The 15,490-nt window shown below is 45.4% G+C and overlaps 1 protein-coding gene across 2 annotated transcripts in view; it reads right to left on the reverse strand.

The window, feature by feature from the left end:
- The window catches only part of LOC133512594 (neuropilin-2-like), a 111,053-nt gene that overhangs the window by 87,720 nt on the left and 7,843 nt on the right, over positions 1 to 15,490 (reverse strand). For both annotated transcript variants that reach the window (XM_061842375.1, XM_061842376.1), the window contains exon 2: positions 5,855 to 6,038. In XM_061842375.1, coding sequence (XP_061698359.1) covers positions 5,855 to 6,038 — 184 coding nt within the window. The remainder of the gene's footprint in view (positions 1 to 5,854; positions 6,039 to 15,490) is intronic.

Below are 15,490 nucleotides of genomic sequence, written 5' to 3' on the forward strand. Positions count from 1 at the left end.
GTCTGTGTCCAAATGTAATCTCCGGGACAATTAATCAATTCCTCATATGGCTTTAACAAATATTGATCAGGACCGTCGGTCAAAGCTACACGAGCGCACACAGACAAACACACATTTTACAGTTACATTATGGATCAGACAGGCCTCGGGGGCCTCGGAGACTGTCTTGAGTATCCCGGGCTCTGCATCGCCGCGCATGTGCGGGCGTCTCAGATCGGCATTGTAAATGGCGGAGGAGGTCAACGGGGACGGAGAAGCAGAAAAGGATCCAGCGGAGGACTCGAAAAAGAGGCTGCGAGAGTTACACCAGGGCGGGAAATGGAAAACGTGGAAAGAGACAGAAAAGTCCAAATGGGCCACATTTGTCATGCTTCCTGTTTTTCTCTGAAAGAAGGAAGGAAGGCTGATTCACTTGGGGGGGGGCGACGAGGAGGATGAGGCGATGAAGGGAGAAGAAGAAGGTGCCCGATCAGACGGAAGATGATAGATAGATGGGGTCAGCGCGACGGCGGCGACGAGGCCTGAGGCGGAGGAAGGGTCGGACGAATCCAGGGAGGGGAGCGAGCGAGCCGGGAGCGAGGGAGTGGGGGGAGAGAGAAGGGAAGCTGTCAAGAAGATTTGCGCCTGCCCTCAACAGACCCTGACGCTGCAGTTTTCCCTAAGCGCTCGGTGTGTGCGCGAGTGCGCACGCACACGCTTTCCAAAGACTCCAAATCGAGATCCAGACGGAGCCGTGCAGCGGGGCCAAGAGGAAAATGAGAAGTAGACAACCAGCTGCTGTGTTGAAAGGCAACATAGCCGCTCAAAGTATGACGCTCTTTAACCTCGACTGTCTCGGGGGGGTCACCTCATGAAGAATTTAATATCACTTTGTTGGCAGAAGAAATCTTATTTAGACACGCCTGCACAGATACACAAGGAGCCCCCACCCCACCACCACCGCCACCACCTTTGCAGTTGTTTTGCAGAGAACTTTTATACGCTTATGCCAGTTATTGATTGGGGGGGCTGACGACAGAACATATATTAATAATGTCGCACAATGTAGTTCTTAAGAGTGCGTCACCGAGCATATAAATAGTTTCTCTTCGTTGTAATGGTAAACTAGTACAGGACCAAAAGTGGACTTTATCGACCCGCCCTTGAGAAACTTCACATTGTCATTGCGTTTCGCGCATTCTGCCCCATACGGCGTATTAGCAAGCAAGCGAGAAGGGGCGGAGCTACACGGTTGACCTCGAGGTCACAGTGATGTTGCCTTTCATGCAACATAAAGTAATAACATTTGCATTATTTCCAATAGCGCGCCACGGTGGAGCAGTTCTGAGGTCCCGGGGTTCAATCCCGGCCCCGCCTGTGTGCAGTTCACATCTTCTCCCTGTGCCTGTGTGGGTTTTCTCTGGGCACTCCGGTTTCCTCCCACATCGCAAAAACATGCAACATTAATTGGACACTCTAAATTGCCCCTAGGTGTGATTGTGAGTGCGACTGTTTGTCTCTATGTGCCCTGCGATTGGCTGGCAAACGGGTTCAGGGTCTACCCCGTCTCCTGCCCGTTGAGAGCTGGGATAGGCTCCGGCGCTCCTCATGAGGGTAAGTGGCGAAGAGGATGGATGGATGGATTATTTCCAATGGCTTGCACAACTTTGTCATTATCTAGACTTGATGTGTGTCCCAAGCCTCCCCTAAATTTTGCGTGAATTAAATTGCGACTTTGTATGTAATCCTGTTAATTTAGATTAAAACCAATTGCAATTGAAAACTGTCCTTTTCTGATGACTGTGTGTGTGTGGGGGGGGGAGGGGGGGAGACTATGGTTTGTCTCATGATTTAAAAAAAAAAACCAACAAATATGGAAGTTTGACTTAGTTGTGATTGGCTGCTAATGTTGACCTCGAGGCGAGCGTTTCTTTTTTTATCCATCAGTTTATATCTGTGCCTCTCACTTCCTCCTTACATGAAATGAGCGCCACGTCAGAATCTTAATGAAAGCATTTTTAACCCCCCACCCTCCCACACACACACACACACACACACACTCGCTGACCAACCCGTCGTCCATCCGACCGTCGCAGCCACTGAGAGCTCCGCGTAATGTAATGCATTATCGATTACAGATTAGTATTTTAAATCACAATCAGGCCCGTAATGAATCTGATTACTCCAGCATTGTTATATAATGAAACAACGCTGGACTAATCGGTGTGATATGATAGACGAGTCTTCTCCCTGTTCTTGGCATCTTTACCCTGTGGACTTATCAGATCAATTTCTGCACATACACGCATATGTTGGGTGCCAGCACTCTTAACTCGCTCCATGCCAACGAGTCTGTTAGGCTTGAGAAGTTATCGTCACCGTTCATTGTTATAGCGTATGAAATGCAACTTGACTTGCAACTGAAAACAATAATCGAGTAAATCGATCGATGGATAGATAGATTACATATGTGTATGTATATATATATGGTTTCATGTATCAGGGCAGGAGAAGAGCGGTGAGGTGTGTCAGAAGGATTTAAGGTGGAGGTGGGACTGCATCAGGGATCTGCGCTGAGCCCCTTCTTGTTTGCGGTCGTAATGGATAGACTGACAAATGAGGTTAGACTGGATCCCCTTGGACAATGATGTTCACAGATGATATTGTGATCTGTAGTGATAGCGGGGAGCAGGCGGAGGAAGAACTAGAAAGATGGAGGCATGCACTGGAAAGGAGAGGAATGAAGATTAGCCGAAGAAAAACAGAATATATGTGCATGAATGTGAGGGGCGGAGGAGGAGGAGTGAAGCTCCAGGGAGAAGAGATAGTGAGGGTGGATGACTTCAAATACTTGGGGTCAACAATCCACAGCAATGGCGAGTGTGGTAAGGAAGTGAAGAAACGGGTCCAAGCGGGGTGGAACAGTTGGCGGAAGGTGTCTGGTGTTCTACGTGACAGAAGAGTCTCCGTTAGGATGAAGGGCAAAGTTTATAAAATAGTGGTGAGGCCGGCCGACGGTGGCACTGAAGAAACAACAGTTAAGCAAAACCGAAGAACTGAAGATGACACGCTGTGGCGACCCCTAACGGGACAAGCCGAAAGAAAAATAATATATATGATTTAAACAATAATTAACCCTAAAACGATTTGATTGTGACATCCGTATCTGTATGTGCTTACCGCAGAATACTAATAATGCGAGTGTAGCAGGACAAGACGACGACACGTCCGTATGCTTAATGAAAAAAGACCCGATTGACTCGCTCCGCTTCGATTCGACGCTCCCTCGCTGGGAAAGCGACAGACCAGAATGCTACGAGCCTCACGAGGAGCGTCTGGCGGAGGCCGAAGGGAAGGGGAAAGTGGAATTTCAAAACGTTTCCGATGTGAAAGTGGAGCAAAACAACAACAATTTTGGCCTTTTCAGTCTTGCGCTTTCAACAAACAGCCAGGTGAAATATTGATGTCACCGAGGAAATGTCAGAACGGTTTTAGCAAATCTGAGGAGTGGAATTCTCCTCATCTATTATTGATGTCAACGGGGATACTGTGTGGTTGAAAACACAAAGCGTACGACCGGTAGACGTGCATTGAACATGTAGTACACTTTCACATGTGCACTGGAATACACTACATCACTTTGGCAAGGCAGGAGCAGCAGCACTCGCAGTCCAGTTTGTTCCTCTCACAATGCGGCCACCGGAGGATTTAAGCGGATGTATTTCCACAACTCAAACACGTAGCGATGTGGAGCTAAAAGAAAGATCCTAGACCAAGTAGCATCCATCTTTCAGGTCGTAGTCATGGTATTTAATTGCCAGTTGTGTGGTTTCACACCGCATTCAGCGGACACGCCAAAAGCATTGAAGCTTCATTTTGCATTAACCATTTTTCAATTATTCTTTTCTAATTCAAAATGTTAAGATTCTTCTCTGTGGTATGTCAATCATGTTAGAAGACATTTCACTTTACAGGGACTTCGAAGCCCGGGTGTCATCCCTATAAACATTCTAAAGTAGATATTGTAATGAAAAATACAAATAAGATTATTCACTTCAATGTTTACTGTATATGAAAAAACAAATATGAGCGGAGAGAACGTCATCCATGCGCAAAGTTACAGAAGTGTCATTTGACAATCAAATGGTCGCCATATTGGATCCATCTACTGTCTGGACATTCGCCATTGAAAACATGCATTCGCTCCTACTATTTTTGGACACCCCCCTTCAGACACGGAGGCTCTTTTCAAAGATGAGAACATCTCACAATCGAGTGAAGTGTCCGGGGAAATATTAACCTATCTTTCAAGCCATATTTAGATGCTATGCGGATCATTTTTAACTAACAACAGACTCCCAGACAGTATGTATGAGCCAGCCCGGCTGAAGCTGTGCTCATCCGCGAGGCATGACGCGGAAGCCTTCGCCGGCAAGCCCGACGAAGAAGCCGTCCTACCTGCACATTGACATATTTAACACCCCTGTCATGCGTACGTGGATCTTTCGTTACGTTATGAGAGACGGATTACATGGTCCCCCCCAAACTTTTTTTTTTTTTTGGGTAGCACACTTACCAGTCATTTGGAACCCACGAAAATCTTGTCCTTTGCGATCCATTTTTCACGACGAACCGGGTCTCTTGGAAAATTCTGAAGGCTAAATCCATCCCTCCGAGTGTCCGAGCAATATCCAGCAATGCAACGAGCTGGTATTTTGGCTAACACGATGGAACAATAAGCTATCTTCCCGCAGGTAAAACTAGTAGAAACAAACGAGTCCACTTGAGCGCGCTACTGCCCATAACGTCACTTCCTGCTTCTTGTCGAAAACAAATCCCTCGAAAGCCATACACGTCAAAATCATGTTTTGTGGTGAAAAAATGGATGGGTCCATACCGGCTGCCGTTTTTTCATTAATAACATACTAAAAATCATCCATTTCGTGACAGCACACTTTCGACAAAGTCACCAAAGATTAAAAATTTTAGCACACTCTAAACATCCTATTTCTTGTGCTCCTGAAATCAGCCCATTTGTAGGGGCTTGGCTTTTGCTCGTGCAAGTGGGCCAACGCTCATCCTGCTCCAAATACGACTGGGGCAATTGCAACGTCGGCTTCCAAAAAAAGCAAATGAAAGACATTAAAAGCATTTCAACTCAAATAGTCAACAGTCCACATGTTGCATTGTGTGCGTGTGGCACTTCAGCACATCACAGAACACAAATTTAAATCTAACCCTACACGGAGGTTACCCTAAATGTTCCACAAAAGTAATTAAAAGTGAGTGAGGTTTTGTCATGTGCCAGCAGTTCTAGTTTTGAAAGGTGCCTAATAACTGTGTCGTTGTTCCAAATGATATTTCCTAAGCACGACTTCACAATCATTTCCCTCCACAGCTGGTTTGACTGCAGGCTGCTTAATCAATCTCATACGTCTTTGCCAGCGTGGGTTCATTATTTCCCAGCATGCCTCCTTGCCCTCACGTCTGTATCCTGGTTTTCGGTGTTACGCCGCCGTACTTGCACGTCTCCAAGATCAACTCAAGAGAATTGGAAAATCATCTTCTGACTGGGTAAAACTGTTCGGGGTTAAAAAAAAAAAAAAAAAGCACCAGTCAACTGTAAACGTGCGCTAATTAGGCTGTGATATTAAGAGATGAGGGACTCTGGGAGGTCCCACAGTGATTATTATGGACTGGCTAAAGCCAGGGAAACAGGAGGAGAGCGGCCTGACCAAATGCACCCAGCAGCCCTCGCACAAAGCGCTGAAAGCTTTTGTGTGATAATCGATCGTCGATTTACGTGCAGAAAGAGAAGAGAAAGACAAACGAACAGAATGACTCGATTGCGGGCGCCGGTCCCCGCGATCCATACCTGCAGTCCAGTTTCTCGATCTCGAAGTGCGGGTTGAAGTTGAGCACGATGCGCTGGGAAGGTTCCGGCGCAGTGATGACCCAGCGGCAGTTCTGGTGCGGGGGATACTCCAGCGGGTAGCCGGGCGTGGTGATGTAGCCCGCGTCGCTGGCGTCCAGATTGCCGCCGCATGTCGCCTCAGAGCCTGTCAGAGTTAGAAGGCAAGTAGAAGGGCGGGGGGGTGGGATTGGAGGAGGGGGGGGGGTGTTAGTCATAATTGAAGGGAATCCTCGTACCTTCACACCACTCGTCAATACTGGCCTCAAGGCGTGGCCGTGACAAATCTGCTCAACGGTTGAGTGACAAAACGCAGCAGTGTAACTATTTTATTTTATTGCACTTTCAGCAAAGTCATATTCCAAACATGAAAAAAAAATTATACCACATTTATACAAGCAAAATTGGTTTGAAAATATCAGGAAACGTTTCTGAAAAAAAATAAATGAATCAGGCCCAAACAGGAAATTACAAGTTGTATATTTTTTCACAGTTGTGAGAAAAATACAACGCATTCTAATAAGCGAATTTCAAATCAGCGTTTGCTTCGCTGTGTATTGATTCGCGGCACGCGGGACCCACCCTCAGGTGAACAATTGATTGGTTGATTGATAGATCGATCGATCGACCACCTGACGCCGGCGAATATCAAACACACAACTTTATTCTCAATACTACTTTAATCTCGTGATTATTTTGGAAAGTTAAACATTTTTTAATCAAAATAATGTAACATGTTTTAGTTTTGTCATGCAAAAATAAAACTTTAAAATCAGATATAACTTTATTCTTGTAGATTTATGATAATACATGTTATCCCACCCTCCAAAACATTTTAGGATTACATTGCAACTAGATAAGTTTCAGGCAAAATGACTATCCCACAAAAAACATACAAAAATGAAAAAAAAAAAATAAATTCTCCACAGAAAATCCACAAACAATCCCCCAGATGTGGACCAACGCTTTTAGGTGTTTTCTGTGACAATTTTTCAAAAATAACAAATTAAAAAAAAGGGAAGGGATTTTTTTTTTTTTTTCCAAACATGTAATTTGAAGAGAATTGAGTTTTCGGCCGAGCGTGAGCCACAGTCGGCGTGAGGTGTGACTTTTGCTAAATGGCAATAAACGGACAAATGACAAAAGTTATTACAGAAATTTAAAACAATGATGGTATTGAATTGAATATAAATCCCTACTAATCCTGATAACGCGGCGTGCGCAAAGTCGATGAGGAGGAAGATGACGCTAGCGTTTGCCGAGACGACGAAGAAGTGAGCGTGCGAGTGGATGGACGCAACATGGCGACGTACAAGGGGCTCGTTCACACGCTCGTACCCACGATGAAGGGAGCATCCAGATGCCACCGTCAGTGTCGCAGAGCATATCCTTGTGTCAGCGGCCATGCTGTGTCTGTGTGCGTGTTGGCTCTTGCTCAACGGCTCTCATTCAGCGGCCTGACACAACTCCCGTTGCGAGTCGGATCTTTCAGGGGACTCGATTGCAACTTGGGCGGCGTCACCAAGCGCCCGCTTCATCCACTCCACGGACTCTCCTGACTCGTAGACCAACGAAGAGGCGTGTTAAGCGTCACGCAGGTTATGAGTGGAATGTTTGTTCAAGGGGAAAGTATTTTGGAGGATTTGCTTCTAATGGCTTGTATGCAAATGAGGGTCCCTGAAGTGCTTACCACCTATTAAGTGTGAAATTAAACGAACACGTATCGGTATTTTAATCTCCATTTGCGAAAATGTGGCTGTGAGCGAGGCATTTTCCGCTTCCTTCAGAGTTATTTGTGTCCGTGCACTACATACACACAGTGTAGTGAATGAAGTGCTGTCTTCACGAGTGAAAATGCTGTTATTGTCCTCATGGGCACTGGCTATCTTTCTCCTACAAGAATTCAGCCCCGCCCATGTTCATTGTGTACTGAAATCCCAATTTTCTACCGAGAACCAGCTCACTTGCATAGAAACAGGAAAAGAATCTGAGGATAATTTATACGACTAAAACATCTTGAAACCTGTTCTTTTCCTTTCGGCTTGTCCTGACTCACTCTCTCACCTCTGAACATGTCCAAACCATCTAAGTGTGCTCTCTCTAACCTTGTCTCCAAAACATCCAACTCTGGCTGTGTCTCTAATGAGCTCATTTCTAATCCTATCCAACCTGCTCACTCCGACCGAGAACCTCAACAACTTAATTTCTGCTACCTCCAGTTCTGCTTCCTTTCGTTTCTTCAGTCACTGTCTCTAATGCGTACATCATGGCCAGCCTCACCCCTGTTTAGAAACTTTGCCCTTCATCCTGGCAGAGACTCTTCCGTTACATAGAACACCAGACACCTTCCGCCAACTGTTCCACCCCGCTTGGAGCCGTTCTTCACTTCCTTACCACACTCTCCACTGCTCTGTATTGTTGACCTCAAGTATTTGAAGTCGTCCACCCTCGCTATCTCTTCTCCCTGAAGCTTCACTCCCCCCCCCCCCCCCCTCATTCAGGCACATATATTCTGTTTTACTTTGGCTAATCTTCGTTCCTCTCTTTTACAGCCCGTGCATCCATCTTTCTAATTGTTCCTCTGCCTGCTCTCTGCTTTCACTGCAGATTACAATATCATCTACGAACATCATAGTCCAAGGGGATTCCGGTCTAACCTCATCTGTCAGCGTATCCATTACTACCGCAAACAGGAAGGGGCTCAGCATCGGATCCCTGATGCAGTCCCACCTCCACCTTAAATTCTTTTGACACACCTACGGCACATCTCACCGCTGTTCTGCTGCCCTCATACATGTCCTCTACTATTCTAACATATTTCTCCGGCACACCAGACTTGGGCATGCAGTACCACAGTTCCTCTCTTGGTACTCTGTCATAGGCTTTCTCTGGGTCTACAAAGAAACAATGTGGCTCCTCCTCAAGGCAAATAATGCATATGTGGTTCTCTTTCTAGGCATGAAACCATACTTACTCTCGTACTTCTGTCCTGAGTCTAGCCTCCACTACTCTTTCCCATAACTTCATTGTGTGGGTCATCATCTTTATTCCTCTGTCGTTTCCACAGCTCTGAACATCGCCTTTGTTCTTAAGAATGAGGACTACCACACTTTTTCTTCATTCTTCTGGCATCTTCTCTCCCGCTAGTACTATAACTCACTATGACCAGAATTAAAAAAATTAAACATCTCGCCCAGTCATTGCTTGACTATCAGCCGACAACAAGTAATTTTGTGCAAAACTACTGCTGGACCAAAGAATAACACAATGCTGATATGGTTTGAAACGAAACGTTGGACTGGGGCAGTGGTGGTTTGTCAGTTATGTGACGGCGTATCATTTTTTATGGCTGCCCCGTGTGGGATGACTCCAACTACTCAGCAGAACATCACAAGTTTGACGACTATAAATAGAAAGGAGCGGAGCATGTGTACATGGCATTCTCACTTACAGTCATCGTTTTGAAAGGAATCACACACTCGGGCTGGACATAGTAGATAAAACAGTCATGCAGGGTCTAATTCTGGCTCAAGTATACGACGACACTGAGCCCCCGTTTAAGGTCCAGAGAGACCGGCATAAGGTGAAAATCGGCCATGGAGAGAGATTTGAGAGTGTGTTTCGCGGTGTGTTTTAAAGAACTACCAGCGTAAATAAAATGGCAGAAAAGCGCACTGGCAAGTGTGGCTTTGAGTTCAAGGGTATTACAGTAAGTAAGCATATTGTAAAAACCTTTGAAAAAATGTTGTGTAGTGGGAAAACACCGTATGCACAGAGTTGAGTTATAAGAGCGAAAAAGAGGTCACGGCTCCGCATGCAGCGGTGCGAGTGATTGATTCTGGAACTGGTGTCTCCCTCCAGCTGTCTGTAAACAATCACCGATCACCTCTGCGTGCCCCCCCCCAACCCCACCCTACCCATTTCCATCTTTCATGCTCTTCCCTCACATTTTCAGCTTCAACGCGTGGCGCTCGTCCTATCTGTTTCCAATCTCCCTGGTGACATACGGGAACACAGGAGTCGAGTTACAAGGCCAGCGAAACCCTGCCGGGCTTATCTCATCCCGGCACCACTTGGATTCGTGTTAAACCACCCGGAAACCCTCACGGCAGCGGCAGCAGCCAATCACCTCTTGTCAAACAGCACTCAGTGCTCAAAACATGAGGAACCTGCACAACTGAATGAGAGTCAGACTTATTACCGTAATTTCCGGCCTACAAGCCGCGACTTTTTTCACACGATTTTAACCCTGCGGTTTATGTGGCGATGGGGCTAATTTGTGCAGTTTTTCTAACGGCCGCAAGGGGGGCACTCGAGCGGAAAAGATAAGAATGAAACTGGTGGAATATATGTGCCGAAGAAGTGACTTTTACCGGCCCTGTTAGCGCTGCGCTAGTGTTAGTGCTGTGCTTGGGTGTTGCTGCTGTGTTACTGGCGTGTCTCAGTGATATTTAGATTTGAGTTTTATTTTAACCAGCCCTGTTCGCGTTAGCATTAGCACTAGCATTAGCACTAGCATTAGCGTGGCGCTAGCGTTAAACTCTTTCTGTGTACCGTCTTTCTTTGTAAATATCTCGTGTTTCAATGTGGGCACTTGCGGCTTCTACACAGCTGCGGTGTACGTATGTACCAAATGGTATTTCCTCTACAAAAGTACTCGGTGAGGCTTGTAAGCAGGTGCGCTCTGTAGGCCGGGAATTATGGTAGTATAGCATTGTACGTTAATTGGAAAGACCATTGTCATCCGTGTTCCTTAATCACTGTAATCGCTCTTCCTGTGACGCTTGAATCGCCATTTCGAGGGCGTCGTCGTGCCCCAAAAGCTCAAGCATGTGAATGCTCACAAAATAAATAAGGTTTTACAAATACGAAGCTCTTAAAAGTTAGAAAAAAATAACCTGCATGCCGGTTTCAACAATCAATTTGAAGTTGGGTGCATATATCGATAAAAAAAAAAAGACTGGAAAATCTCTTCGGAGCCATGGCCTTAAAAATCCATCTACTTTGCACAAGCATATGTACCTTTGTTGAAATATAGTTTAGGAGTCTCCCATAAACTTTCCAGTATCCTCTTTAAAAAAAAAAAATAGCCAAGGACTCCAGTTTCGAATAACCCAAAATTGTATGTATAGCATTCGCGAAAAAGGAAGCTAGGAAGTCAGCCATTTTTTGTTTAGAAACCGGTTCCAGGGTGTTCAAGTTTGTAAATTCTGATCATTTGATACAGCCTGTGTACTGGAGGATCACATTAGATTGTACGTCCCAATGAACGCATTCAGATGCAGTTTCCACTTTCCACTGATTTGCATTCCGCAAAGGCGCACGGTGACCTGCCTGTGTGCCTGCGCGTGAGAACACAAAAGATGCTGAGTTGAGAGTTCACGTGGAGAATTAGAAAGCAGGTGAAAGCGACACAATGAGAGAAAATGCGTCGAGACTGTCAAGCAGTGCGTGAGACAGAATAGAAGAAAACAGCAAAAAAAAAAAAAAAAAAACAGATCTAACAGATGAAGCTTGGGACTGAACAGACTTTGAACTTTTGATGATCACGTTAGATTCCTATTGAAAGTTTGCACACCCCCACAGCAACATCACACTTGCCTCTATGTACTCTGCGTGCAGGGGGAGAACATGTAAACTCCACACAAGCGGGGCCGGGATTTGCACCCCGGTTCTCAGAACTGTGATGCTAACGCTCCACTCGCCCAAATGTTATACGTATATATTTTTATTCATATTCCATCCACCCTTCGGTGTACGTGCCTGCGTTATTGTGCAGACTTTCCAGCCTCGTGCCCTTAAAAAATCATTTGAGCGACTTCTACTTCTGCTAATTAAAACCAGCTGGCCCACGCCTGCAATTTACGAGAAAATCGATGTTCCACGAATGCCACTTGGACTTAGAAGTTCTCAAACAGCAGACTTTCGAGAGAAGCATGAACACAGTGGTGGACCACAGTCATTACAATGTTGGAGGCATAATGGTATTTTAAATCCTATAATGTCAGACCGCTGCGGAATGGAACAAAATTGTAAAAATAAATGAGACTCAAGCACACTACGTAATGAGATCCATGAAATGAATCAGGAGAAAGTCGGCAAGCCATCCATTTTTCCGTGACGCTTGTTTTCATTAAGCTCGTAGGTGAGATGGCGCCTATCCCAGCGAGGTGCACCCTGGACCGGTCGCCAGCCAATCACAAAACAAAAGACACCCAGACCCCTTCCTTGGCTGTCTCTTGTTTCTTTTCTCACAAACGACAAATATAGTGGAATCTCGGTTCATTCATTTCATTCATTCCACGGAATGAAACGCTCGCGATTTGAGGAAAGGAATCGAATGAAAGGAATCCATTCCAGCCCCAGAATGGAGCTGTTTACTGTATTTTCCGCACTATAAGGTTCACCACATTATAAGGCGCACCTTCAATGAATGGCCTATTTAAAAAAAAAATTTCATATATAAGGCGCACCACATCATACGGCGCATAGAACAGACGCTACAGTAGAGGCTGGGGTTACGTTCTGCATCTATTAGATGGAGCTGCGCTAAAGGCTCCATATTGAACCATACAGAAGGCGTACCGGATTATAAGGCGCAACGTCTGCTTTTCAGAAAATTAAAGGGTGTTAGGTGCGCCTTATAGTGCGGAAAATAAGGTATTTTGCTTTTCTCGGTATGTAGTTAAAAATAAATACAGTACCCTATAGCAAAAAAAGAGAAAACACACAACCATGACAGATGAAAACAGTGCAGCGTGACAGCCATTTTGGCGAGCATGTAAATAACAAAGTGACACACAAAACAAAGTGTTGAAATGCAAGAAGGGGATGGCGATTTACAGGGAAGCATTAGAGCAAGACAACACACACCAGGAAGTTCTGGTAGCCTACCACTTGCTAGCCGTTACTAGCTAGCGGCTCCTTCTTGACCGTGTCTGCTACGTTCACTGGGACTTTTTGTTTCTTTTTCACTTTTTTGTATGTGTACACTCATGTTAAACGTCTTTGGGTGTTGAGAAAAACGCTATCCAAATCCAATTATGGGAGAATTCGACAAATCAAAGTGCGTAGCACGATTGAAAACATAAACACCATGACGATTAGTGATAATTTTCTTCTTTTTTCAACAGTAATACAATTTGGCTGACACTGCTGCAAGTATTTTCCACTTTCTTCAGAAGTTGTGAGTCATACTGAGGGCCAATGTAGAGCAAAACAGCAACGAAACCTGCGATCAGTGACGCACCGAGCCGATGATGTTCCACCTGAGCCAAGCAACTGGCAACAAGACAAAATTAGTACGCGAACTGAGGTATGTCTTCTTAAAAAATATATAGTTCCTAAGTAGATTTGTTCGTCAGCAAAGTGGTTTTTAAAACAATAGGCCACACGTGAGTCGACTTTTTCTAGCCGAACCACAACAGTGTGTGTGATCCTCAAGGAGAAGCTGCGTTGAAACCACAGAGTCACAATAAATGCTCAAAACACAACCGCAGAACATCGCCCATCACATTCTGGTTTGGACATCGCTGAACTCCAACAAACCACACGTAAGCACTACAAGTGGTGGTAAATGGTGCTAAGCAGTCTAGCGGGGATATAAGACAGGCCGCTGCATTATTTATGTCCCTCCGACACATTTTGCATTTCTGCCTAATACCTACTCAGCGGCCTTTGCGCACACTAGAATGCCTGCATGGCAAAATGTGTGCCACCCAAAACATGTCCAAAGACACACGTGCTCTGAAAGTGATCCCTTTGTGTTGCTGAATGCTAATTTTCCAAACGTGATATATCAGCGCTATAACGGATTAATTTTTCCTCTCGGCGATCATTTTCCGTCCTGTTCGGCGATTTGCTCTTCTCCGAGCACTTTGCAAATGTTTGGATGGCGGGCCAACTAAAATTTCCATCGGCCAGAGTCTGGTTTGTGTGTGTATTCTCTTAGGACGTCATCTTCTCGAAGTTGGCCACGATGTACATTCCACCTAATACCTTGTTTTAAACCATTACCTTACTGATCAACTTTGATGAAGTGCCACGGGCATTCAGTAAAGTGTCCAATGAATTTTTTTGGGATCTTCTGTGGTTGATTCAGCACAACAACATTCTGGTCCTGGCACCGTTACCTTATAGCGCAGCAGACACATTGCTTGTAAAACTCAGACTGTGTGACGATGGGAATACGAGAAGTACAGCAAATAACAGACTGTAATGTGTACATTGGATGGGGCCCAGTTAAGATTTCAGCCATCCAGACCTGAGACACCTCAGGAATGAGAAGAGGAGAGAAGAAAGGCGGAATATGGAGAAAGAAAGAGTGAGCAATGCCAGAGCATCTGTCTCTCATCATGTGAAAGGAGAAAGTCAGCAGCAAAGGAAAGTTCGCTAGACAGAAAAGGCAAGTTGAACATTAACACACAAATACGTGGTGCGTATGTACTGTACTGGCTTTGGGATTACTCTCAGACCAAATGGTTTGTGTCTTCCTCTTCTTCTTTTCCTTTCGGCTTGTCCCGTTAGGGGTCGCCACAGCGTGTCATCTTTTTCCATCTTAGCCCATCTCCTGAATCCTCCTCTCTGACCCCAAGTGCCCTCATGTCTTACCTCACAACATCCATGAACCTTCTCTTTGGTCTTCCTCTTGTTCTTTTGTCTGGCAGCTCCATCCTCAGCACCCTTCTACCAATAAACTCCCTGTCTCGCCTCTGGATATGTCCAAACCATCAAAGTCTGCTCTCTCTAACCTTGTTTCCAAATCATCCAACTTTGGCTGTCCCTCTAATGAGCTCATTTCTAATCCTATCCAACCTGCTCACTCCAAGCGGGAACCTCAACATCTTCATTTCTGCCACCTCCAGTTCTGCTTCCTCTTGTCTCTTCAGTGCCGCAGTCTCTAGTCCGTACATCATGGCCGGCCTCACCACTGTTTTCTAAACTTTGCCCTTCATCCTAGTGGAGACTCTTCTGTCACATAACACACCAGACACCTTCCGCCAACTGTTCCACCCCGCTTGGACCTGCTTCTTCACTTCCTTACCACACTCACCATTGCTGTGGATTGTTGACCCCAAGTATTTGAAGTCGTCCACGCTCGCTATCTCTTCTCCCTGGAGCTTCACTCTTCCTCCTCCGCCCCTCTCATTCACACACATATATTCCGTTTTACTTTGCCTAATCTTCATTCCTCTCCTTTCTAGTGCATGCCTCCACCTGATCCCTGTTTTCACTGCAGATCACAATATCATCTGCAAACATCATCGTCCATGTGTCAGAGTGTGGAAAAAAAAAATGAATTCAATCAATCAATATTGGCAAAACGTTTTGGCCAATTGTAAGCTTTCGACAGTTTGGTTAAGGCCTTTCTGTTTCAGCATGACTGTACCCCTGTGAAAAAAGGGTCATGCGTGGACGAGTTTGGATTGGAAGAATTTGGGGGCCCTGACCTCAACCCCATTGAACACCCTTTGAGACAAAGAGATTGAGAGGCGGCCCCTCTCAAAGGGCCAACATTAAACATTAAATCCTCAAATCCTTCAACGAAAGCATCAAACAAAACAGAAGGTTCTTGTTTGTCTAACATCCTTGAGTGCAAAA

This window comes from Syngnathoides biaculeatus, chromosome 14 (genome assembly GCF_019802595.1).
Source record: "Syngnathoides biaculeatus isolate LvHL_M chromosome 14, ASM1980259v1, whole genome shotgun sequence".
NCBI lineage: Eukaryota > Metazoa > Chordata > Actinopteri > Syngnathiformes > Syngnathidae > Syngnathoides > Syngnathoides biaculeatus.